The sequence below is a fragment of the Sphaeramia orbicularis genome, unplaced genomic scaffold (assembly GCF_902148855.1).
Source record: "Sphaeramia orbicularis unplaced genomic scaffold, fSphaOr1.1, whole genome shotgun sequence".
NCBI classification, from domain to species: Eukaryota; Metazoa; Chordata; class Actinopteri; order Kurtiformes; family Apogonidae; genus Sphaeramia; species Sphaeramia orbicularis.
Window position 1 is genome coordinate 10,233 of NW_021941680.1, and position 24,768 is coordinate 35,000.

Consider the following 24,768-nt stretch of genomic DNA (forward strand, 5'->3'; position numbering starts at 1 on the left):
CACTGTAAAAAGTCAACAATACACTGTACAACCTACAGTCAAATCCTGGACGGTCTTTATACACATGAGAAGAACGACCTCTGACAGGTACAACAGGTTGGCGGAGCTACGGGTGGGTGGAGCTCAAGTGGGTTTGTGTGTCGTGAATTTGTTTGTGTATCTGTGTCTTCGTCTGTTTGTGTATCTATGTGTTTGTGACTCTGTGTGTATTGTTTGTGTGTCTGTGTGTATTGTTTGTGTATTTGTTTGTATGTGTATTTGTTTGTGTGTTTGTGTGTATTTGTGTGTGTATTTGTTTGTGTGTGTGTATTTGTTTGTGAGTCTGTGTGTATTTGTGAGTCTGTGTGTATTTGTGTGTGTCCATGTGTATTAGTGTGTATTAGTGTGTGTGTATTAGTGTGTGTGTTGAGTGTGTAGTTCATCCTAGTCTGAAGGCTGTGGGTCTCATCTTCATCTCGGTGAACTGGACCGACACCTCCTTCCCCTTCCACGAAGTCCAGATCAGACCCTGAAACACAAACGGGTCAGAGTGAACCAAGACCAGAACCAGGACCAGAACCAGGACCAGGACCAGGACCAGGACCAGAACCAGAACCAGAACCATGACCAAGAGCAGGACCATAGACGTGTCCCTTATGGACCAGGTGACCTCAGGTGACCTTCAGGTCCTGGTTCTGGTCCTGGTTCTGGTCCTGGTTCAGATCCTGGTTGAGGTCCTGGTCCTGGTTCAGGGTGGGTGTGCGTTGCCGTTGCCGGTGGTGACGTACCTGGTGTTTGAGGTCGATGCCGTATAGGCCGTTGAGGTTGGCTGTCGTGGCAGTTCTTGTACACCAGCCCCCCCTGTAGGACATGGCACAGCGGGTGATGAACGACGCAGGGTCCCGGTCTTTGGTGGTGAAGATACGGTTGTTATGGTAACTGAGGGAGTCACCTGAGGGGAGGGGCATCGAGAGGAGACGTGAAGGACGGTCGACTTCAGCATAAACGAAGAGTCATTTACATGAATAAACGGAAGAAAAGAATGAAGAAATGAAGGAAAAAAGAACGAAACTGAGTAAAATAAAGAAAAAATGAGCAAAACTGAACAAAAATTTAACAAATAATGAAAAAATGAACAAAACTGAACAAAACCTGAGGAAAATAATGCAAAAAAGGAACAAAACTGGACAAAAATGTAATAAAATAATGAAAAAATTAACAAAACTGAACAAAAACTGAGTAAAATAATGAAACCAAACAAAAATTTAGTAAAATATGAAAAAATGAACAAAACTAAACAAAAATGTAATAAAATAAGTTTAAAAATGACAAAACCAAACAAAATGTAATAAATAAGTTTAAAATGAACAAAACCAAACAAAAATTTAAGTAAAATAATGAAAAATTGAACAAAACTAAACAAAACTGTGATAAAATAATTTTAAAAAATGAACAAAACCAAACAAAAATTGAGTAAAATACTGAACAAAACTGAATAAAAATTGAGTAAAATAATGAAAAATGAACAAAACCAAACAAAATCGAGTATAGTACTGTAGAAATGAAGAAAAACGAACAAAAATGTATTAAATAATGAAAGAGAAAGAAAACTTAAGAAAACCATAGTAAAATAATGAAAAAATTAACCAAACTGAGCAAAAATGAAGTAAAATAATAAAAAAAAATGGACAAAACTGAAGAGAAATGTAATAAAATATTGTAAAAATTACCAAAAAAACCAAACTACATTGAAAAAAAAAAGAAGAACTGAACAAAACTGAGTCAAATAATGAGTACATGAATGATCTGAGAAGTGCAGAGGTCGGGCAGTGCTCTGAGTTTTACTGTGACTGTACATGAGCTCATGGACACAGACTCCATTTCCCATGATCCCACCTGCCGTGCCGCTGTACCCGCCCACTGTCAGGCGGTAGTTCCTCTTGGCCACCTCGAACGTGGAGTATTGGCGAAGGCTGCGTCGTCTCCGTCTCGCAGGTCGACTCTCAGGGTCATGGGGGTCATCCGGGTCAGGTTATGGAGCCCGTCTAGACCTGGACCAGGACCAGAACCAGAACCAGGACCAGGACCAGAACCAGAACCAGAACCAGAATCAGAACAGAACGGATCAGGTTTATTCAGGTTTTCATTTTCACTTTAGTCTGAATTAGTTTTTAAGGTGATTTCCTGGATTTGTACACGTTCTTAAATTCACCTTTTTAAGATTCTTATAAATAAAACCATTAAACCATTTTTGTTCTTATATTCATTTCTTTGGTTCATTTTCATGATCATTTTGTTCATTTTTGGTCATAGCTTCACTAAACTAGTGGAATATATGAATTAAATAATAGGTAAGTGAAGAAAACATGTTAATTATCTTCATATTTGTTAATTTTATTAATTTTCATGATTATTTGAGTTTTGGTTCTTTTTCACAATACGTTTGTTCATTTTTGGTCTTAGCTGCACTAAACTAGTGGAATCTATGACTAAAATAGTAAATGAGTGGAGAAAACATATCTAATTGTTTTCATATTTGTTCATTTTTGTTCATTTTTATGCTAATTTTGTTCATTTTTATTAATTTTCATGATTATTTTGTTGAGTTTTTATGCTTTTTCAAAATAATTTTGTTCATTTTATTAATTTTCATGATTATATTGTTGAGTTTTTAATGCTTTTTCATGATAACTTTGTTAGTTTTTATTCATATTCATGATAATTTTGTTCATTTTTGTTCATTTTCATGATTACTTTGTTGAGTTTTATGCTTTTTCATAATAATTTTGTTCATTTTTGGTCTTAGCTTCACTAAAGTTGCAGAATATGTGAATAAAACAGTAGGTGAGTGGAGAAAACATGTCTACTTATCTTCATATTTGTTAATTTTCTAGATTCATTTTCGGATTGTTTTGAATATTTTATCTTCCACTTCTGTTTTTCTTTGATTCATTTGCATATTTTACTCTGTTAACCCAGCAGAGCAGGTTTTCAGTTCAGGCCTACAGAGTTATAAAAACACTGAGGAGACAAATCCAGACTACAGGTCTGATCATTCATACATGAAAAGCTTAAAGAACATTAACACTCATATAATAAAATAATAATTTAACTGATAAAAACATCTAAAATCCACCTAAAAACAGCTAAAATGAACCTTAAACCCAGATTCTGTGCAGGTTCCACAGGTTTAATGCCTTGCTCACAGGCTCTTTTCAGCTTTTCCCTGTTTTTTCCCAGAATCCTCAGCTTGGTGTTGGTTCAGGTTGACTCGGTGACAAACCAAACAAACCTGATCTTTATCGTTTTTATTTTCGAGGCCTGAAAGTTACTGTAGTTTTGTGAGAATCTGCTGTTTCGTTTTAGCTTCAGTTCCTGTTTTTTGGCAGAAAAACCTCAGTGAATCACTTCACATTTGGGTTTTTTGAGTCTGAAAATGCAGATGTTTTATGGTGAGATTCTAGTTTTTATCCAGAGACGCTTGGTGCATGTGGATCTGCAGTAAATCCTTAAAGGAAGTGTCACATAATAACAGAGGGTTTCCTTCTGAAACAGTCAAACTTGGCGTGTTTCAGCCGTTAGTGTCGACCACATTCAGTAAAAATGTCACAACTGATCAGTGCTTTATGAGAAAATACACAAAAATATGATAAAACCTCCGATTATGAAGAAACACTATGTAATAATAATCGGACTAAATAATCCAATCCTCATTTTCCCCTTTAACTGACTTCTGATTTATGCACATTTACAACCTTATCATTTCAGAATGTTTTCAGATTTAGACCCAAAACAGGAAAGTGGTGTTTCTGCAGATTCTAAACCACTATGACACTGAGGATCTGTATTTATGAAGCGGCTACTGACACAGTACGGTGGTAGGACATATCAGTTTGTCTGTTACCACAGAGCCAATCAGCGCCCTCAGTACATCACGTCCAGACTGGAAACTGACTTCCTGAAAAAGTACCAACGCCATCAGATTAGAGCTGCAACCGATTAATCGATTAGGTGCTTTAAGCCAATGCAAAAATTCACAATTCCATTAATCAACTCAAATTGATTGAAGGAAAATATTCTATTGCAGTTTTCCTGAACTGCAGCTTCTTTGTGCGTCACAATAAGCGTCCGTGTGAAACACAACAGTGGAACCAATGTTTAACAGCCGAGAAATGAAGGAAATGAAGCTTTGATTCAGGAGAACTGTGGTTGAAGGATTTTTTTGGATCACTTTAAGTCGATTAATTGGTTGCAGCTTTAAATCAGACAGTGAATAGGTCAGAATATGACACAGCAGGAATTTGAGCTCAGCTGATAACGTATGGGACTGGGGGGTGTTCAGTCTGACATGGTTATAATGATATAAATCAGTCACTGGGACAAAGTTCAGAGTGTAGAATTCAGGACCACAGCACTGAATACACTGAACTGACACTGAACTGGAGTCACATGGTACACTACTTGCGTCGAACATGTAGCTCCGCCCACCTTCTCCAGCCTCCAGAACACCATAAAACAACATATAGAGTATTTAGAACAGCAAATCCTATTCTATACTATAGATGATCACTAACTAGAAAAGCACTCGGAGAGCACAGACCTCCTCCAAGGCAGATCTGCACCCCCCCCCCCCAATCACCACCAAAATGTAATCATTTCTTCCTTGTGCCAGTATCAGCATTTCCTGAAAATTTCATGAAAATCCGTCCATAACTTTTTGAGTTCTCTTGCTAACTTACCAACAAACAAACAAACAAACCCTGACAAAAACATAACCTCCTCGGCGGAGGTAATCAGTGGTTTCTTCCATCAGTTGCCACAGTACTGTAGTAGTAAAAGTACACAACAGTATGAACTGAAGTACACTCCATATATGAGCACAGTACTGTGGAAACAAGAGGAGAATGAGTTCATGGAACAGTATCTGTGATTGGCTCTGGTACAAATGCTAACATTTGACTAGTCTGTGGTAATAGACAAACACAGGAAACCCAATCATTTTCTAATTTAGTACAGGATAGAGGGGTAATAAATGATAATAATAATAATAATAATAATAATAATAATAATAATATGAATATGTCTGTAAATAAACACCATATTCATATTTGTCTCCATGTTTATGGAATAACTTCTCGTGTCATCTTGTGATAATAAATAAACAAATCATCGCATTTGTGATTTCATGGAAAAACCCACATTATGCACTTTTGTTTTTTCCACATTTTGTAAATATGAGTGAAGTTTTGTGCAGATGTCCGATGGAAAAGCCACTCCTGAACAACATTTCTCACCGAGCCAGAACTCTCCGCTGGGATCGCCGAACCCTCTGACGTAGTCGTTCCATCCTCTGAAGAAATCCACCGAGCCGTCCTTCCTCCTCTGGAAAACCTGTGAACAGGAAACACACCTGAGATGAACCACGCCTCAGGTCAGAGGTCAAACCCGCCCCCACAGAAGCGTCCGTTACCGTCCATCCTCCGCCGTCCGTGTCCATGTCACAGTAGACCGTCATCACTCCGCCACGTTTGCCCTGAGGGAAGATGTCGACGACGCCGGACGTCCTGATGCCGTTGAGCAGCTCCTGGGAACAGTCGGAGGGGAAGGGGAAGCGCAGGGTCCCTGAGGAAGAGGAGGAAGGACGAAGAACAGAGAAGAAGTTATCAGAGCGTCCGAATGGTTCAACCCAGAGCAGTTTGAGCTCAAGATTTAAAATGTCTTTGAAAATATTTTGAAATTTTGAAAACCAAAGTGTATGTAGGATATAATATATAGAACAGAACAGCAATGGAACAATGTCAACATTTAATGAGTGAAGGAGTCAGAGGTTCAGATGTGACTCTGTTGTAAATGAATGTGGGTCATTTTACACTAGATCCAGCTCAGGGGTCATCTGGACCCACGTATGCATCTAATGCTGTGTTTCCACTACATGGTATCGACTCAACTCGACTCGACCTTTTTGCGTTTCCACTAAAAAAAAGGACCTGGAATCTGGTACCTGGTCCTAGTTTTTGGTGTCACCTCCGCTGAGGTTCCAGGACTGGGGACCAGAAACTAAAAGGTGACGTGTAAACACTGCAGACTAGGGATGGGAAGATTATCCGATACGCATCAATACACCAACACGTGTGCACGATCCCAGTGCACCGGTAGAGAGGCTGAGAGTGAATGAAAAGTTCGGAATGATATCGCTATGCATCGGTTGTTGAATGTTTGTATTGATAAAATTCGATTCGTTCAATAGAATATATTTTTACTTGTGTTACTATTTATTTGGTAAAGTTTTGGTAAAGTTTGTCTTTCCTTCAGACTCACGTTAACGTGTGCTGTGGATTCGTGCATGTGTACACTGTACGCTAACAGTCTGAGCTGCGTGGATGGACTGAGCATGTGCAGATGAATCCTGTACTGTGTGTATGTGAATGTGACACAGAAGGAGAACACATGTGTACTTCTACTATGTCAGCTGTACTGAATACTGCAGTACATACCACAGATACTTCCTTAAACAGTGTCATACATATCTAACAGCACATCCCAGAATACCTTGCGCAGGTGTCTCTTAAAGTGACAGAACCCTTTTCTGTTTTACCTTCATTACAAACACATTACATTACAAATGGATTCAGCGAGGGAGCAAGAAGTTGAGTTAGAAACAAACAGAGAAACGACTGTGGAAACAAAATCCTAACTTTTTCAGCTGACTGAATGTGAGGCATGTGTTCTGAAACTGAACTAAAGACACTTTGTACAAAGTCATGGTTTTATTTGATAAATAAATAATCAAGCTCATTGAATTGTACTGTATATTTTTTTTACCAGAATGAATGTGTTCAATCAGAATGTGCTTAATTGCTCTGTATCGTGATTTGGGTGTGAATTGTTTCGCATCGCATCGTGAGATGCCATACACATATCTTTAATATTTCAGATCGGAGATACTGTATCGAGTTGCGTATCATATCGGCCTTACAACTAAGATTCCCAACCCTACTGCAGAGCACTGATTGGTCAGAGTCGTCTCTGTGACCCACCGTTTTACAAAAAACAGATATGGAAGTTGACAGTAAATATAGCTGTAGGTTAATCCACATGATGACAGTCTGTAAAACTACACCATGGTCGGAGGACCTGGTACCAGAGTCCAGTTGAGCCGGTTCCACGTAGTGGAAACGCGGCATATGGGTTCATGTTCATGTGTTAACAGGGGCTGTTACCGGTGGTGAACTCAGTGGAGACGGGCTCCCTGGAGCGTCCTCCTCCCACCACCTCCAGCTGAACTCGGTACACAGATCCAGGATGAAGTCTGGACAGACTGAACTCCGTCACCGTGGAGTCGACGCTCACTTCCTGTGGACCAGAACCAGGAGGTTGTACATTGTACATCATAGATCGTAGCGTAGATCTGAGTCCTGTACGGTGGTATCCTCACCTTCACCTCTTCTCCCTCCGTCTGGTACGTCAGCCTGTAGCTCCTGAAGGGCGTTGATGGTGGTTTCCATGACAACAGCGCCGTGCGAGGCGTCACGTTGGTGGCCTGGAGGTCACGGGGTCCTTCTCTACCACCACCTGAGAAGAAGAAGAAGAAGAAGAAGAAGAAGATGAAGAAGAAGAAGATGAAGAAGAAGAAGAAAAAGAAGAAGGAGGAGGAGGAGAAGAAAAAGATGAAGATGAAGAAAAAGAAGATGAAGAAAAAGAAGAAAAAAAGAAGGAGGAGGAGAAGAAATATATATGAGACAGTGAAATTTTTATATCATTTTTCTTTTTTGAATTTTAAGAATCTGCTACTAAACAAATATTCATGGTTCATGTAACAGTGACAATATTGATTCTATTCTATTCTATTCTATTCTATTCTATTCTATTCTATTCTATTTTTTTGGTATATTTTGTTCATATAATATGTTAAAATGTGACCAAACATCAGATTGTCAGCATAAACCTGTTTTATTTCACAGTTTTCTCTCAGTTTTCTCCATCTTCTGAACCCCAGTTTAACTCCTGGTTCCAGCTGAGTGCACATTTATGGAACTACAGGAAAAATAGGTTCATTAAAGAATTCAACTGCATTGTTTCTTTTTTTTTCAGGCCTAAAGGTGAATAAACCTACAGATGAAACCCATGTGTCCTGTGTTTGTTCTAAGTGATGCGTGCAGGTCTGTCTGCGTTCTGACCGCTGGTGGTGAAGCTGCTGCTGGACGCTGAACTCTCCAAAGCCCCCAGGACGCTGCTGATGGTCACGCTGTAGGTGGTGGACGGTTCCAGTCCGCTCAGCTGCTGCTCTGCTGCGTTTCCAGACACGGTGATCCTCAGCTCTGAACCTGAACACACAACAGCACAAACCATCAGCGCCTGGACGCCTGGATTCACTCTGCTTTAAAGGCACAGAGCCCACAGTTCACACACTTCTGTTAAACCCATCAGCTGTGAAGTCTGAGGACACAGGATTATGAACTCACTTTGTAGACACCAAGGTCTGCAAAGTCTGTTCACAAGTTTGAGAAATTTTTGAAATATTAAAAATGTGCCTTTCCTTCTAGTGTTCCATATTTTGATGGTTTATAACATGTCAGAGGTTCCAGATATCAGTACAGTTCCTATAGTTCACTGATAGAAGTCTCATATGGCCTTTCATTAGGGTTTGTGACCTTTGACCTTGAGTGACCTTGAAGGGTCAAACTCCACGTTACTAATGTCCAGATCTTCTTCTGCAAAACTACAGGTCGGATTCCCTTCAAATTTTATCTGTATCCTCTTTGGGACAATGTCTACAAAGTCTGTTCTCAGTTTTGACAAAATTTCATTTTTGAATTTTTGACGAATTTTTCCAAATATTAAAAATGTTCCTTTCCTTCTAATGTTCCATATTTTGATGGTTCAAATGGAAAAAAATCTAAATCTGACCAAGTGTATTTTTCTCATTTCTAGTCCAAATATCACATCAGACTTAAAATTAGACATAATCACCTAAAGAGGAAATTTTCAGTGAGATATAAGAACGAAATCTTGAATTAAGAAAAAAAATCTTGAATTAAGAAAAAATATCTTAAAATTAAGCAAAAAAATCTTGAATTAAGCAAAATATCTCTAATTAAGCAAAAAAAAAAATCTTGAAATAAGCAAAAGAAAATCTTGAATTTTGCATAAATATCTTGAAGTAAGCAAAAAAAAAAAAAAATTCTTGAATTAAGCAAAAAAAAAAAATCTTGAATTAAGGAAAAAAAAAATCTGTTAATGGAACAAGTGAAAATTATCTTGTTCAGATTTGTTGAAATCACATTTTCCAGATCTATTGTCTATAAATCAGTTCTATCTGACTGAAAAGTTCCTCTTTAGGTGATTCTGAGTTTAAGTGTGATGAGATATTTGGACTAGAAATGAGAAAACTACACTTGGTCAGTTTTAGATTTTTGCAGTTATAACATGGAAATGGTTCCAGATATCAGTCTAGTTCCTATTGGTCACTGATAGAAGTCATATATGGACTGGGATTGGATGAGTTAAGTTCTCTTCCAGTGAAAGTCCCACCCACTTCTATAGTTAGATTGATCTGCATTCAGAACCACAGGACTGGAACATAGAACAGGACTGGAACACAGGACTGGAACATAGAAACAGAACCAGGACTGGAACACAGAACAGAACCAGGACTGGAACACAGAACAGAACCAGGACTTGAACACAGAACAGAACCAGGACTGGAACACAGAACAGAACCAGGACTGGAACATAGAACAGAACCAGGACTTGAACACAGAACAGAACCAGGACTGGAACATAGAACAGAACCAGGACTTGAACACAGAACAGAACCAGGACTGGAACATAGAACAGAACCAGGACTGGAACACAGAACAGAACCAGGACTGGAACATAGAACAGAACCAGGACTTGAACACAGAACAGAACCAGGACTGGAACATAGAACAGAACCAGGACTGGAACACAGAACAGAACCAGGACTGGAACATAGAACAGAACCAGGACTTGAACACAGAACAGAACCAGGACTGGAACACAGAACAGAACCAGGACTGGAACATAGAACAGAACCAGGACTGGAACACAGAACAGAACCAGGACTGGAACATAGAACAGAACCAGGACTGGAACACAGAACAGAACCAGGACTGGAACACAGAACAGAACCAGAGAACCTCACACATTCAGCTGGTTCTGATCCACACAGAACATGACGCTGACGTACAGGGACACTGGGACTAGTTTTTTGTACAGTCGAGGTGAGTTCTGGAGCCTCTGGAGATGTAAAAATGCGACACTGACGTAGGATTCTCACCTGTTCCTGAACCGTAGACGATGGCGTATTTATCGACGGTGGCCAGGGCCGGACGCCACAACAGTAAGGCCTTGGTGTCGGAGACGTTTATGGCACGAAGATCCGTGGGAGGGTCCGGGACTGGGAGGAGAAGCAGGTTTGAAAACCCATGAATCTACAGAATAACAGTGAGGGTTTGTTCTGTCTGCGTCGGGTTTGTCAACAGTTCCAGGAACAGTTTTGAAACAACACAGAGACCTGAATCCAACCCAGGATGAGACTCCTCTGAGGACACTTAAAGTATGTCCAGAGCCGGTCCAAACCCAGCACCTGCTACACACATCAGCAGTCATGTGGTTCTGGACGTTTATGCAGAACAAACACATGTAGGGTTGGAGTTGGGGCAGAAGAACTGAAACTTTTTCTCCATCGTCTCTCATGTTAACGCCAGGTTTCTGCTTTAGACAATCGAATCTGTTACGAAGTTGCTGTTTTGAAGCGTGGCTGGTAGTGCAGAAGAAAAATAATACAGATACAGAGTCTGAAACATGTTCTTTTAAACAATGAGACATCAGAGTGATGATGAAAACTGTTGAAATTAAATAATCAGGTTGAAGGAAAATGAATAAAATAATCAAAAATTGAAGAAAAACTGGTAAAATAATCAACAAATTGATGAAAAATGCACAAAATAATCAACAAGCCAAACTAAATAATCAATAAATTAAAGAAAAATTAACAAAATAATCAAGAGATAAAAGAAAAATGAACCAGAAAATCAACAAAACAAAACAAAATACACAAATTAAAGAAAACAAAAAGAAATTATCAACAAACCAAACCAAATAATCAACAAATTGAAGAAAATGAAACAAAATAATCAAGAAATTGAGAAAAATTAAGAAAATAATCAACAAACCAAACCAAATAATCAATAAATTGAAGAAAAAGAAACAAAATAATTAAGAAATTGAAAAAAAATTACAAAATAATCAACAAATTGAAGAAAAATTAACAAAATAATCAAATAATTGAAGAAAAACTAACAAAATAATCAACAAAGTCAAGAAAAACTAACAAAATAATCAACAAACCAAACAAAATAATCAACAAATTAAAGAAAAATGAACAAAAAAAATCAACAAAACAAAATGATCAACAAATTGAAACAAACTGAACAAAATAATCAACAAATTGAACGATAAAACAGCAACTTTTTCTTGACCTACATTGTTGATGCCAAATTTCTGCATTACACAATTGCTAACAGTTATTAACTTGTTCCAGTTTTGATTAAATAATAAAAGGACGAAGCCAAAAACACGTGGATTCACGCAGAGAAACTGAAAAATCCAATCCAGTGTAAAAACACAATTCATTCTTTGTGCTTTTGAGGAAATAAAAACCAAACCGACAGGAGGTGAAAGCAGAGACGTGGTCCACTCACGGGTCATGACCAGGTCTTTGATGGGGTCGCTCTCGTCCAATCCGAGGATGGACAGGATGCTGACCTCATAAGACGAACCGGGGGAGAGCTGTGATAGGCTGACGGAGGAGTCCTTAGAGTCCAGAGACACCGACACCGGTTCACCTGAACACAAACAAACAAACAAACAAACAAATGAACAAACAAACAAACATTCAACACCAACCAGGACTCAGTGTAGACCTGGACTAAGACTCAGCACAGTAACCCTGACCCATGTGGTTCTATCAGGTCTAGAGGATGCTGCTTCTGGATGTGATGTGGTTCAAATCCCTTTGGTGGGTGGGGTTGGACCCTTTGGGACTCTTGGTGGGTGGGACTGGACTCTTTCGTAGGTGGGATTGGACCCTTTGGCGGGTGGGGTTGGACCCTTTGGCGGGTGGGACTGGACCCTTTGGTGGGTGGGGTTGGACCCTTTGGTGGGGGGGACTGGACCCTTTGGCGGGGTGGGACTGGACCCTTTGGTGGGTGGGGTTGGACCCTTTGGTGGGGGGGACTGGACTCTTTGGCGGGTGGGACTGGACCCTTTGGTGGGTGGGGTTGGACCCTTTGGAGGGGGGAATGGACCCTTTGGTGGAGGGGATTGGACCCTTTGGTGGGGGGGGCTGGACCCTTTGGTGGGTGGGATTGGACCCTTTGGTGGAGGGGATTGGACCCTTTGGTGGGGGGGACTGGACCCTTTGGTGGGTGGGATTGGACCCTTTGGTGGGGGGGACTGGACCCTTTGGTGGGTGGATTGGACCCTTTGGTGGGGGGGACTGGACCCTTTGGTGGGGGGGACTGGACCCTTTGGTGGCCAATTTTGGCCCACAGGCCCATGGTTTTGGCACCGCTCATTTAAACCCCTGCAAAGCGGCTAAAATAGTGTCAGTCTGTTTGTCCTTCTACCACTAAAATCTAACGGGTTTTTTGCAAATGTTTGTGTTAAATTTGAAGAGAGGCTGTCCAGGTTCTCCTCAGATACTTGCACTGAATGGACAACAGAACGTACAACAGCTAAACACATAAAGTCCGTATGCTACAACTGCTAATGAAGCCCAGATGGTGTTTCCTCACCGTCCTCTGAGTGGGGTGTAGGTGACTTTAAAACCACTGACAGGACTCTTGGTTTGGTCCACGACACCGTCACAGAGTTTTCTGTCACTTGACTGAAGACGATGTTGGACGGAGGTTCCGGGCCTGGACGACAGACAGGATATTAAACATTATAACAAAAGCCCTGACCGACTAAAAGACGGTACAGAGAACACCAAAGTTTGGAAAACAACAAAGAGAAAGAGGAATTTATAACAAACAGTCTGAGGAAAGAAAACAGCAACAGAGAACAGTGATCACAAAGGAGTTAAACAAATCTGAAGGTTATGGTGGACGTTCTGCTACAGACACAGTGTGTACATGATTATTTATTCATCCAGACGTCTGCTATTAGTGCTGTGATGGTTTTTCTGTGTATATATGTACAATGCAAACATATATACAGTATACAACTCATATACAGACATGAACAGGGTCACACTGAAACACAGGCCATGGATCCTGGACAGCAGCAAAAAGGAGACGAGTGGTGGATTTAAGAAAACCTGCAAACAAAGCGTGGCAGGAAGGATTATTAACCCTTTCATGCATGAATTAGAAGAACCATAGTCAAGATTTTTTTTTTCCTGAGTGTTTTTATTCCAATCTTTAAGCCTGAAAAAAAAAAATAATGCAATTAATTTTTTTAATGAATCTATTTTTCATGGAATGTCCACTCAGCTGGACACCATGAGTTTAACTTTAGGTTTAAATGAATCAAAATAAGAAATGTTGAAACTGTGTGAAAACTATGAAATAAAAACATTTTTAAAGCTGCTAATCTGATGTTTTCTCACATTTTAAACATATTCTAATACTAGCTGTTACTTTACGGAGATAATATGAAAAGAAAACTTAAAAAAAAAAAACAACAACAGTTAATTCCACTCAACCTGTTGGTTCAGATCAGGTTTATCCAGAAAAATAAAGGAAAAGTAATGGGATGAATACAGCGTAAATACAGACACTAGTTGCTTTTCCATTGGACATCTGCGCAAAACTTTACCGATATTTACTAAATGTCGAAAAACAGAAGTGCGTAATGTCAGTTTTCCATTAAATCACAAATGCGGTGATTAGTTTCTTTATTTCTGGTGGATGACAAAAGAAGTCATTCCCATAAACATGTCAATGAACATAAATATCAGGTTGTTTTACAGCTATACTCATATTTCTGTCGTAACGCCCTCTAGGTCCTGGAAAATGCTCACATTTCACTGTTGTTTTTGAATCTAGAATGTTCATTACCCCTCTATCCCTCCGACCTAAATTCTAAAATTAAACAAAACCGAACCAAAATGTTATAAATAATGAAAAAATGAACAAAACCAACAAAATTGAGTGAAATAATAAAAAAATGAACAAACCAAACAAAAAATTGAGAAAAAATAATTAAAAAAATGACCAAAACCGAACAATACTTTTATAAAATACTAAAAAAATAACAAAACAAAACAAAAATTGAGTAAAATAATTAAAAAAAGGAACAAAACCGAACAAAATGAGTAAGATACTAAAAAATGAACAAAACCAAACAAAAATTGAGTAAAATAATAAAAATGAACAAAACCAAACAAAAAATTGAGTAAAATAATAAAAAAATGAACAAAACCGAACAATACTTTTATAAAATACTAAAAAAAATAACAAAACAAAACAAAAATTGAGTAAATAATAAAAAAATGAACAAAACCGAACAAGACTTTTATAAAACACTAAAAAAAATAACAAAACAAAACTGAGTAAAATAATAAAAAAAATGAACAAACCGAACAAAAATTGAGTAAAATACTAAAAAATGACAAAACCAAACAAAAAATTGGGTTAAAAAAAAAAAAAAAAAAAAATCAACAAAAACGAACAAAATTTAATAAAATAATGAAAAAAAATGAACAAACCGAACAAAATTTTACAAAATAATAAAAAAAAATGAACAAACCGAACAAAACTTGAGTAAAATAATGAAAACATGAACAAAACCGAACAAAAATTGAGTAAAATAATGAAAAAATGAACAAAACCAAACAAAAAACTTAGTAAAATAATGAAAAAAAAATCAACAAAACCGAACCAAAATTTTATAAAATAATGAAAAATGAACAAAACCAACAAAAATTGAGTAAAATAATTAAAAATTAACAGTCATTCCATAAACATGGTGACGAATGTAAATATGGTGTTGATTTACAGATATACTCATTATTATTCTATATTACCCCTCTATCTTATACTAAATTAAAAAATGACTTAGTTTCCTGGTGTGTCCACACATTCCGACACATGTTAATTTTAAAACTCTTCTTCTTCGCTTGTTGTAACGTCCATCAATCAATATCCGCCATTTCTTTTATTCACGTGACTCTAGTTGCGGAAAATTTTCTTTCCATTGCAGTTTTATGTGATATACCAATTGTGTTGCGCCTGAAAAACCACCTCTTCCCAGCGCAAAAACTTTTAATTGAAAAACAAGACTTTGGGTGAAATAGTTTTTCCATTAGGCAAATTTTTATGCGCAAGTTATATTCGTGCAATTTGAGGGTCAATGGAAAATCAACTACTGATGCATGGAGTCACATTTACTGTAGTCGACATGGGATTAATTGCAAATTTCTTCCAATGTTAAATAAGTCTGTGTAATTTTGACCAATGATATTAATCCTTAGATGTTACTTGATGCTGCATATTTTTTCTACCTTCAGGGGCGTCCTGATATAGAAGGATTTACAAGATATTTATGGGATGTTCAGCATTTATGACTTCCTGTCAGCCATCTTGGTATGAGTAAAAATAAAATAAAATAAATACATGCACTTCCCATGACTGTCCAGTAGGTGTCAGTGTATGTGACGATGCACAAGCGTCCACTGTGTTGGCTGATATGAAACCTAAAACAACCAAACCCATGATATGCAAGAGGACAGCTGGAGAACAGATGAACACTGGAGTGAACACTAGGCATGAAAGGGTTAAAAGGTGAACGCAAACAAACAGATGTGAATTCAACGAGTCTGAAGAGCTGGAGGTGAAGAAACGCATCAGAAGTGTGGAAGGATGGGAGTCACGTTTCTGAAACACGCCTTCATATCATCAACAATTAAAAAACAAAACACCCAGCGATGGGATTAATAGTGAAATCTCCAAATGGAAGTGGAATGTGGAGATGCAGGAGACGACCAGCGTGGTCTTTACCATCTGGGGGGGGGGGGGGGTGGGGGGTGAAGGCGTCAGAGAAGACGGTGATGTTAGTTTATCCTGAATGAGAGAAGATCACAGCAGCAGTGAATGATGGGAGTTAACGGTGGAAGTGACACAAGTACTTCATCATGTTCTCAGGTTTCTGCAAAAAAACCACCTTGAGTTTAAACTGTGCTTTAGTGACATTCTAGTGGTTGTATGAGTTTTACAGGAGCCAGCGGGTCCTGTAGTTCTAACATCACATGTACCTTCAGGTGGAGGTGGAGACAACTGAGTAGTTTCTACTGAGAACATGATCTGGTTTTAACCCAAACCTATGAACCAAACCTAAACCAGGACATAAACACGTATATTCATAAGGCTGGTTTCTGTGAACACACTAATGAAGTGTTGAACATGTTATAAGAACTGATTTTTAGACCACAGATCTGGAAAATCTGATTTCAAGAAATCTTACCAAGATAATTTTCGCTTGTTCCACTGGCAGATTTTGTTTTGGTTTTTTTGTCTTAATTCAAGATATTTTGGCTTAATTCAAGATTTTCTTTTGCTTAATTCAAGATAGTTTTGCTTAATTCAAGATAGTTTTTGCTGAATTCAAGACATTTATTGCTTAATTCAAGATATTTTAGCTTAATTCAAGATTTTTTTGCTGAATTGAAGATATTTTTGCTGAATTGAAGATATTTTTGCTTAATTCCAGATATTTTGGCTTAATTCAAGATTTTTTTTTGCTTAATTCAAGATTTTTTTGCTTAATTCAAGATATTATTTATGAAATCCCATATTATGAAATTTAATGATTTGGTTTATTATAAAATAATGCAAATAATGTATAAAGCCAAATTAAAGTGACCCCTGTCTGTGTACAAAGCTTCTTCTCAACACATGAGTCTAAATATGATTTGCAAGATGTCTGTAAATTTGTCGTACAAAAAGCTAGAAAACAGACTAAAAGCAGATGTATATCTGTTGTTGGAGTTAAACTATGGAATGAGGCCAGTGTGGATTTAAGAATGTGGAGCTCATTTTTGATATTTAAAAAAAATGGTACGTAGGGCAATTTTTGAAGGATACAATAGTTAAGATTTAATAAGTAATAAGTAAATAATTTATTTTCAGCTCTACATTAAATTATCTTTAATTTGTTTGGTTATGTTTTCTATTTTTCTGGTTTAGTTTCACTTTTTTATGTTTTTGTTTGATTGTTTGGTTGTATGCATTGCATTGTTGTTTTTTTGTTGTTTTTTCTGAACTAAATTAGCCAAAATGCTGTGGATGCAAATGCTAATATACAGATTACAAAAAAAAAAACAAAAAACAAAAACAAAACAAAAAACCTATAAACATAAACTGGTCTGCATGTTATTGGCCAAAATCCTAATAGTCAAATTGTGGCACTGCTTAACGGTCTGAGTGTTTATTCCATCGTGCTAATTCCTGTGGTATTTCATGTATCAGTGGGAGATGATGTATTAGTTCACAAACACAACATTGTAAATAGCTGGTCAACATCACGAAAACCAAAAGCACGACTTGTTACGTTGCCAAACAAACATAATACGACATCAGGAACTGTAAACCTTGAGCTTACAGTTTTCAAGAGCAACATCTGAGCTCTTGACATGAACATGGAAAAGGATTAAAAGAAGACGCCGACATTTGCAGTCATACCAACACAAACAACGATTAGTCAACACTGAAATGAATTCAGCACCAGATGTTGTTCTGTGAATGGACTGAAGGTGCAAGGCCAGAAGGAAAGTGCTCTGCAGAGGGTTTACAACATGGACAGTAACGTTGCAGCATTGTACAGCAGAGGCTGATGGTGGTCTGCTGTTACAATGGCTTGTACCTGTGCTGATGACCAGCTTGTGCAGCCTGGACAGAAGGCCGGGACCCTTCCCCAGTAAAGTCACCGTGTAATCGGTCTTAGGGAGCAGGTTCTCAAACTGGTAGAAGCGAGCCGAACCTGGAAGAACTTCTCTGATGGGTTTGTCACTTTCTGTTGGAGGTTTTATGGTCGTACTTTGGATCCGTCCGTTTTCAGGGATTATATTTTCTGTCTCTTCAGTCGGATGATGCTCGTTCTTGTCACCTTCATCGTCTTCCTCCTGATCTTCTTCCCCTTTCTTCACCTTTGGATCTTCATCTTTTCTGTTTTGTTTCCCGGTTACAACAAAGTTCTTGTACTTCCCCTCTGGTGCGTCCCATACCACTGTAAATCCATCAGACGTCCGGTTCGTCACGGCCACATTGTCCAACGGTTTCCTTGAAACATCGGATTCCGTCAGAGGTTTGGAATCTCTGATCCTTGTCCGTATACTTTTACTGTCCAACTCCCTTTCTGAAGTAGAATCAACTCTATCACCTCCCGCCTGGACTCTGTCAGTGTTGTTCTTCATCTGGGTGTGACTTTGTGCTGGTGTTCTCCTCTTTGGGGGTTTGACTGGTTTTGATGGTCTGGCTCCAGTATAGGTAGGACTATGTCTGATAATTGACCTGTTTGGGTTCACACTTCTGTCTGGAGATGTAACGGATCCATCTGGATTTACCCCTGGTCGGATCTACATTACTACTTGGCCTCTCTGGGTCGATATTTGGTCTGTGTAGATCAATACTTGATCTTTCTGGATTTGTCCTTGGTCTGTGTGGAGATGTAATGGATTCATCTGGATCTATATTTGTTCTGTCTACAATTAGTACTTGGTCTATCTGGGTTTATATTTGGTCCTTCTGGGTTTCTAATGTCACTGTTGATGTTCAGTTCATGGATTGTGGCTTCAGAATGAGGTTCTGTGACAAAAGATTCTTCGTCCCTGTTTTTGTTTGACTGGATTCTCCTTTAACTCCATCTTCTAATTGGTTAGCTTGTGTTCTGATGGTTCTTTCATGACCGTCTATCCTAGAATTTATCTTTAACCCTATGTTGTCATCTTCTCCTGACCTAATTTGGACTTCCTGTGCAGGTCTGTGGACGTCTCCTGAAGTTGTATCTTCAATAACATCCATGTTGACATCCTTGCCTGACTGGCTGGTTGGCCTCCTGACATCGATGCCACTGGTCATGTTTAGTTTTCTGGTTGGAAAAGGCTCACGTACGGGAGGTCTCATGTTTACACGGGTTCGGTTTAGGAAAGATCCAGCATAGGGGTGTGGACGACGTGGAAAACCAACTTTAGAATTTGGACGACGGAAGAGAGGACCTCCATTGGCTCTAGTCTGATTTGATTCAGCAGACATTAGAATCGAGGTTCTATCGTCAGTTTTGTCTCCAACCGGACCCGTAGCTTCGACCGGATGTGATTGACTGTCAGTAGGAGGTGATGAAGAAGCTGGGGCCTCATTGGAAGACTTAACATCCTGTGTTTCAGTTTCAGGAATTATGGGTGAAGCAGGATGCACCAACACCCGTGAGTTTGGACGAGTTTGGTTGAGAAAAGCTCCCACTTTTGGAGGAAGTTGACGTAAGTATCCACCGTTCTGAGGAACTGGACGACGAATTAGGAGTCGCCCTCTTTCTGTAAGCATTGTTTTCTGGTTTTGGTCAACTCCAGAGGAACCAGGTGTTGTTGCACCATCATTGTTTCCACTTGAACTCCTCAGACCTGCATTTCCCTCAGTTGAAGAAGTTGATGAAGATGATAACTCATTTGGTGACGTGGGCCTCATCTCTTGCTCTTTTCTGGGAGGGAGGTTTAAAGAAGATGGGGAACGGTGAGGAACTCTAAAGTTTTGATGGGTTTTGTTTTGAAAGAACCCCAGGTTTGGGAGTGGACGGCGGACAAGTCCACCTCTTGGAAGTGTGCGACGGAAAAAAGGTGCCCCACCTTCCTTTGGTGGCGGTGCTTTTCGATCTTCAAGCGGGTGCTACGTCAGTGGTCCTCATGGTTTTATCATGTGTGGTTCGTAGCTTCCAACTGTGTCAGAGTTTTCCGAGGTGGGAGAAGATGATCCTGGGAGCGATGATGATGATGATGATGATGAAGAAGCTGGCAAAGATGTTGACGAATGTGCTGCTGATATAGATGATGAGGAGTTAGCTGAGGATGAGGTGTCAGAAGGTGACGAAGATCCCAATCCTGCTATAGTCCGTGAAGATGATTGTTCAGATCTGGACGACAGTGAAGGAGCTTCAGGTGATGATGATGATGATGATGATGATGATCCTGCTGTTTTTCGTGAAGCTGGTTGTACAGATAACGATGACGAAGGAGCTTCTGGTACTGACATGTCTGAAGGTGACGATGATCCTGGTGTTGTCCATGGTACAGGTAAGGATGACGAAGAAGAATCAGCTGATGACGAGTCTGAAGATGATGATCCTGGCGTTGACAGTGATTCAGGTGTTGTCTCTGAAGATGACTGTACAGAGAAGAAGGATATTGATAAAGGTGATGAGGGAACACTTGATGACGAGGTGTCCGAAGGCGTCATTCCGCCTAAGATCTGCTTGGTCACCCGGTCTGCGTCCACCGACAGGTTGGACGGTTTGGACAGGGTGGACGGAAAACGTTGTGATGTTCATACTTTTGAAAGTGTTCTCCAGGAGCTTATGTAAAGGATCCGAGTCTGCGGTTTCGAGTCCCGTCTCCGTTGACGACAGTTTGGGATCCTGGTTTTCCAGAGTCTCATCTCCTGAACCTCTGTGTGAACCTGTTTTCTTTCCGACCAGCACCGTTCCGTCCTCTTTGCAGCCGCCGCCTCTGTCCTTATGGGGTAATCTGATGTGTGTCACTTTAATTTTGTTCATACATGTCGTCTTGTGGCTTTCACCGGCTCCGATTGGCTCTGAAGACGTCGGATCAGTGTCGCTTCCCCTGCCAACATCTGGTTGCTCTTTGGATTCCGCAGTTGGTTCCTCCTCGGAGCTACTTTGCCTGTTTGTTCCTGAATCTGACCCAAATATTACAGCTGCGTTTTTTTCATGGGTCCTGTCAGTGTTTGAAGCGTCCACACTGGGCTCTGCGCTGTCCGCTGGGACGGAGACACCTGGTTTTGGTTTTTTGGGTACTATCGGTGCCTTTCTCAAAGGGCCCGAGCCAACTTTTCTCCCTCCAGACACAACTCTGCTTGTGTTGAAGCGGAACGAGCCGGGTACAGTCGGCCTCCGGGACAATGCGGGCCTTTCACTGAGGTTGGGCCTGGCGCCATCGCCGCCGCTCGTTGCGGGTTTAGGTCGTCCAATCACGGCGGCCGCCCCCCTCCCGTCCCCTCCCTCCACTGGTGGGTTTCCCTCCTCAGGTGATGACTCTGAGCCTCGGTTTCTGATGCCAACATCTGGTTCAGCCGTGACGTGCACGGTTGGTAAAGAGTCGCCTGAAGAAATGAATGAAGTGAGTGTTTGGAATCAATGAGCCTGTTTACATGACCGTAAAAGTCCAATAACTGGGAGTAATCCGATAATTCTAATTATCCGATAATTCTAATAATCTGATAATTCTAATGATCTGATAATTCTAATAATCAGATAAATATAATAATCAGATAATTATAATAAGGAGATCTGACGAGGATTGATAAAGCAGTAAACCCTGGTTTGGACGTTTTCGTCCATTATTGGATTTCTTCCAGAGTTCGTACATAGTGACGGTAGAATGACACTTCCTGTTACACTGGAAAAAATCTAAATCTTACCAATCTTATATTTTTTAGACAATAGATCTGGAAAATCTGATTTCAAGAAATCTTACCAAGATAATTTTCACTTTTTCCTTTTTTTTTGCTTAATTGAAGTTTTTTTTTTTTTTTTTGCTTAATTGAGGATACTTTTGTTTAATTCAATTTTTTGCTTACTTCAGGATATTTTTGCTTAATTCAAGATATTTTTTGCTTTATTCAAGATATTTTTGCTTAATTTAAGAATTTTTTTTGCTTAATTCAAGATTTTTTTCTTAATTCAAGACTTTTTTTGCTTAATTCAAGATTTTTTTTAGCTTAATTCAATATAGTTTTGCTTAATTCAAGATTTGTTTTGCTTAATTCAAGATTTATGTGCTTACTTCAAGATATTTTTGCTTAATTCAAGAATTTTTTGCTTAATTGGAGATTTTTTTGCTAACTTCAAGATATTTTTGCTTAATTCAAGATTTTTGTGCTTACTTCAAGATATTTTTGCTTAATTCAAGATTTGTTTTGCTTAATTCAAGATGTTTTTGCTTAATTCAACATATTTTTTGGTTGATGCAAGATTTTTTTTGCTTAATTCAAGCAAAAAAATCTACCAATGGAACAAGTGAAAATGATCTTGGTCAAATTTCTTGAAATCAGATTTTACAGACCTATTGTCTATAAATCAGTCCTTATATCTCACTGAAAAGTTCCTCTTTAGGTGATTCTGTCTGATTTTAAGCGTGATGAGATATTTGGACTAGAAATGAGACAAATACACTCGGTCAGATTTAGATTTTTCCAGTGTAAACAAAAGCAAATTAAAGGGTTCCACCTGTCAATCATCACACTATACTACCAATCAAAATTATTAAATGTTTATATAATCAAAAAAATTGTGAATAACAATGCTTTTTTCCATCTACAGTAGAGTATTTAATTTTTGAATGCCTCTGGACATTGGCTTTAATGCTTTTTAATGTCATTCAAGTCCTAAATTTTCACCAAATCTATTGAATGACTTCTAATGCTTGTCAATGACCTGTATAAACCCTGTATCAGATTATACTGTTTATATGATCATTAATAATCTGAAAACGATCGGTGTGTTCATGTAAACAGGCTCAGTGTTAGGGTCATCATGTCTGAATCCACAGCAGACCAGGTCTAACGAGGGAAGAAAAACAGGGTTAATGTTCATCAGATCCAACACTTTACAGGATGTGAAGTGTGGAAGAAACAGACATTAACTGGAAAAAGTGGAGCTGATGAAAACGCTCGTCAACTGAAAAATGAAGCAGTAAATGTGGATGTGAAATACCCTAAAATATCAAGTGATTCGACAATGAATACATCCATTTATCCACATATTTACAGGTATTTACTTCTGCCTGATGTCAAAACTCCAGTCAAAACTATTTCATTTATGTATTTATTTGTTATAATTGCACCTCCGTTCTACTGCTAGTTTTTATCTTACCAGCCGACAGGCCGTAAACTATTGTCGTCCTGCATCAGCGTCTGTTGTCCATTACACAACTGTCAATCGTCTTCTTCTCCGAAACTACTGTACAATTCCGATTGACTTCAAACTTGGTATACAGCTTCTTTATGATGATTTCAACAAAAGTTAGTGAAATTATTTGGATCCAGATCTGATTCTGGATTTGGTGCCACTTTGAAAAATGTCCCCATTATCAGAGATAGGAAGTGGATGGATGCAGTAACTCAGTAAATCTAAATGATCTCCAGTGTAAATGTCTCCAGTCCAGCCCTGATGGGGAGATGACCCAAACATAATGTCCACATGGGGATCAGGATCTTCTTCTGGATCTGGAACTGATGGAAAATTTCACATGGGCTCTTATGGGGAAAACATTTCAATCGTCTTTTTCTCTGAAACTCCAGTTCTGATTGACTTCAGACTTGGTATACAGCTTCTGTATGAGGATGTCAACACAAGGGATTGAAATTATTTGGATCCGGATCTGATTCTGGATTTGGTGCAACTTTGAAAAATTTTTCCATTATAACAGATAGGAAGTGGATTGAATCAGTATCAATGATATCAAGTGTGAATTTGAATTTTGTACAGATCTGATTGGAATATGAGCAAAACATGGACTATTTCTGTAATAGAATAAATACACAGAACTGGGTGAGGATAAATGGATCTGGATACATTTACCTAAGCTTTTCATTTGGCCGCTAAGATACAGGACCATTGGTCCTATTTTTAGTAGTTTTCATTTTTTTCTAAATGCTTAGTTTTAGTATTAATTTTAGTTCAGTGGTCTCTTTTCTCTTCTTCTCTGTCGTCATATTCAAATCAATCCCAGACAGGACTCTGCTGCTTTAGTCTCCATGTTTCCAGGTAGAGTGGGGACCAGAAGACGACTGGAAACCACAAGTGAACACAAGTGACGGAGCACAAAGTGTCGTATGGAGACAGCACAGAAAATTGCTCGAGCGAAATAAATGATTTTCGTATCAATCCAACATTGACAAAAACGAAAACGAAGGGAATTTTATCCATAATTTTTGTCCGAATTAGTTCGTTTTGTAAGCACACAATGCAGTCTCAGTTATGTTGTTTTTTTTTTCTTTTAATTATAGTTTTATTTATTTCAGTTAACAAAAATGTTTTTTCAATTCTAGTTTTCGTCATTTCGTTAGTTTTCATTAATGATAATAACCTTGGCGCCTTCACGGTAGCTCATGGTCAATCGGCCGGTGGGGGTAATAAAATGAATGAGTGGATGAGTTGTTAAGTTAGCTGTTCACATTTCTGCTCTTATATCCGGTTTCCTAAGAACATTATGAATGAGAAAAATTATGAAATATCCATTTGTTTTCACCATTTTCTTCAGAAAACGACTATTTGAAACCGAACCACTCGATCACTTCTCGTTTCACATCCATTTTTACTGCTCTGTTTTCACTTCACATGTATTTTCCTCATTTAACTTCTGCTTCTTCCTCCCGTCGTGGCTCAAAACCTTGCCGTGGAAAGAGAAAAGAACTGGTTTTTGAAGAACCTGCAAAAGGGAAAAGTGAATAAATTCAGTTAATGTTGAACACAGTCACAGGTTACGAACGGCTGAATTCTTCAACGTCTCTGCAGAAAAGAAAATATCACGGCAGA

The 24,768-nt window shown here is 38.8% G+C and overlaps 1 protein-coding gene across 1 annotated transcript in view; it reads right to left on the reverse strand.

Annotated features, from left to right (window-relative positions):
* Positions 1–296: 296 nt before the first annotated feature.
* The window catches only part of LOC115416793 (tenascin-X-like), a 56,808-nt gene continuing 32,336 nt past the window's right edge, over positions 297–24,768 (reverse strand). The window contains 12 exon segments of the mRNA XM_030130673.1: positions 297–508; positions 768–931; positions 1,876–1,944; positions 1,947–2,030; positions 5,274–5,370; positions 5,450–5,601; positions 7,200–7,332; positions 7,415–7,551; positions 8,157–8,303; positions 10,280–10,399; positions 11,706–11,849; positions 12,801–12,923. Coding sequence (XP_029986533.1) covers positions 419–508; positions 768–931; positions 1,876–1,944; positions 1,947–2,030; positions 5,274–5,370; positions 5,450–5,601; positions 7,200–7,332; positions 7,415–7,551; positions 8,157–8,303; positions 10,280–10,399; positions 11,706–11,849; positions 12,801–12,923 — 1,460 coding nt within the window. The 3' untranslated portion in view covers positions 297–418.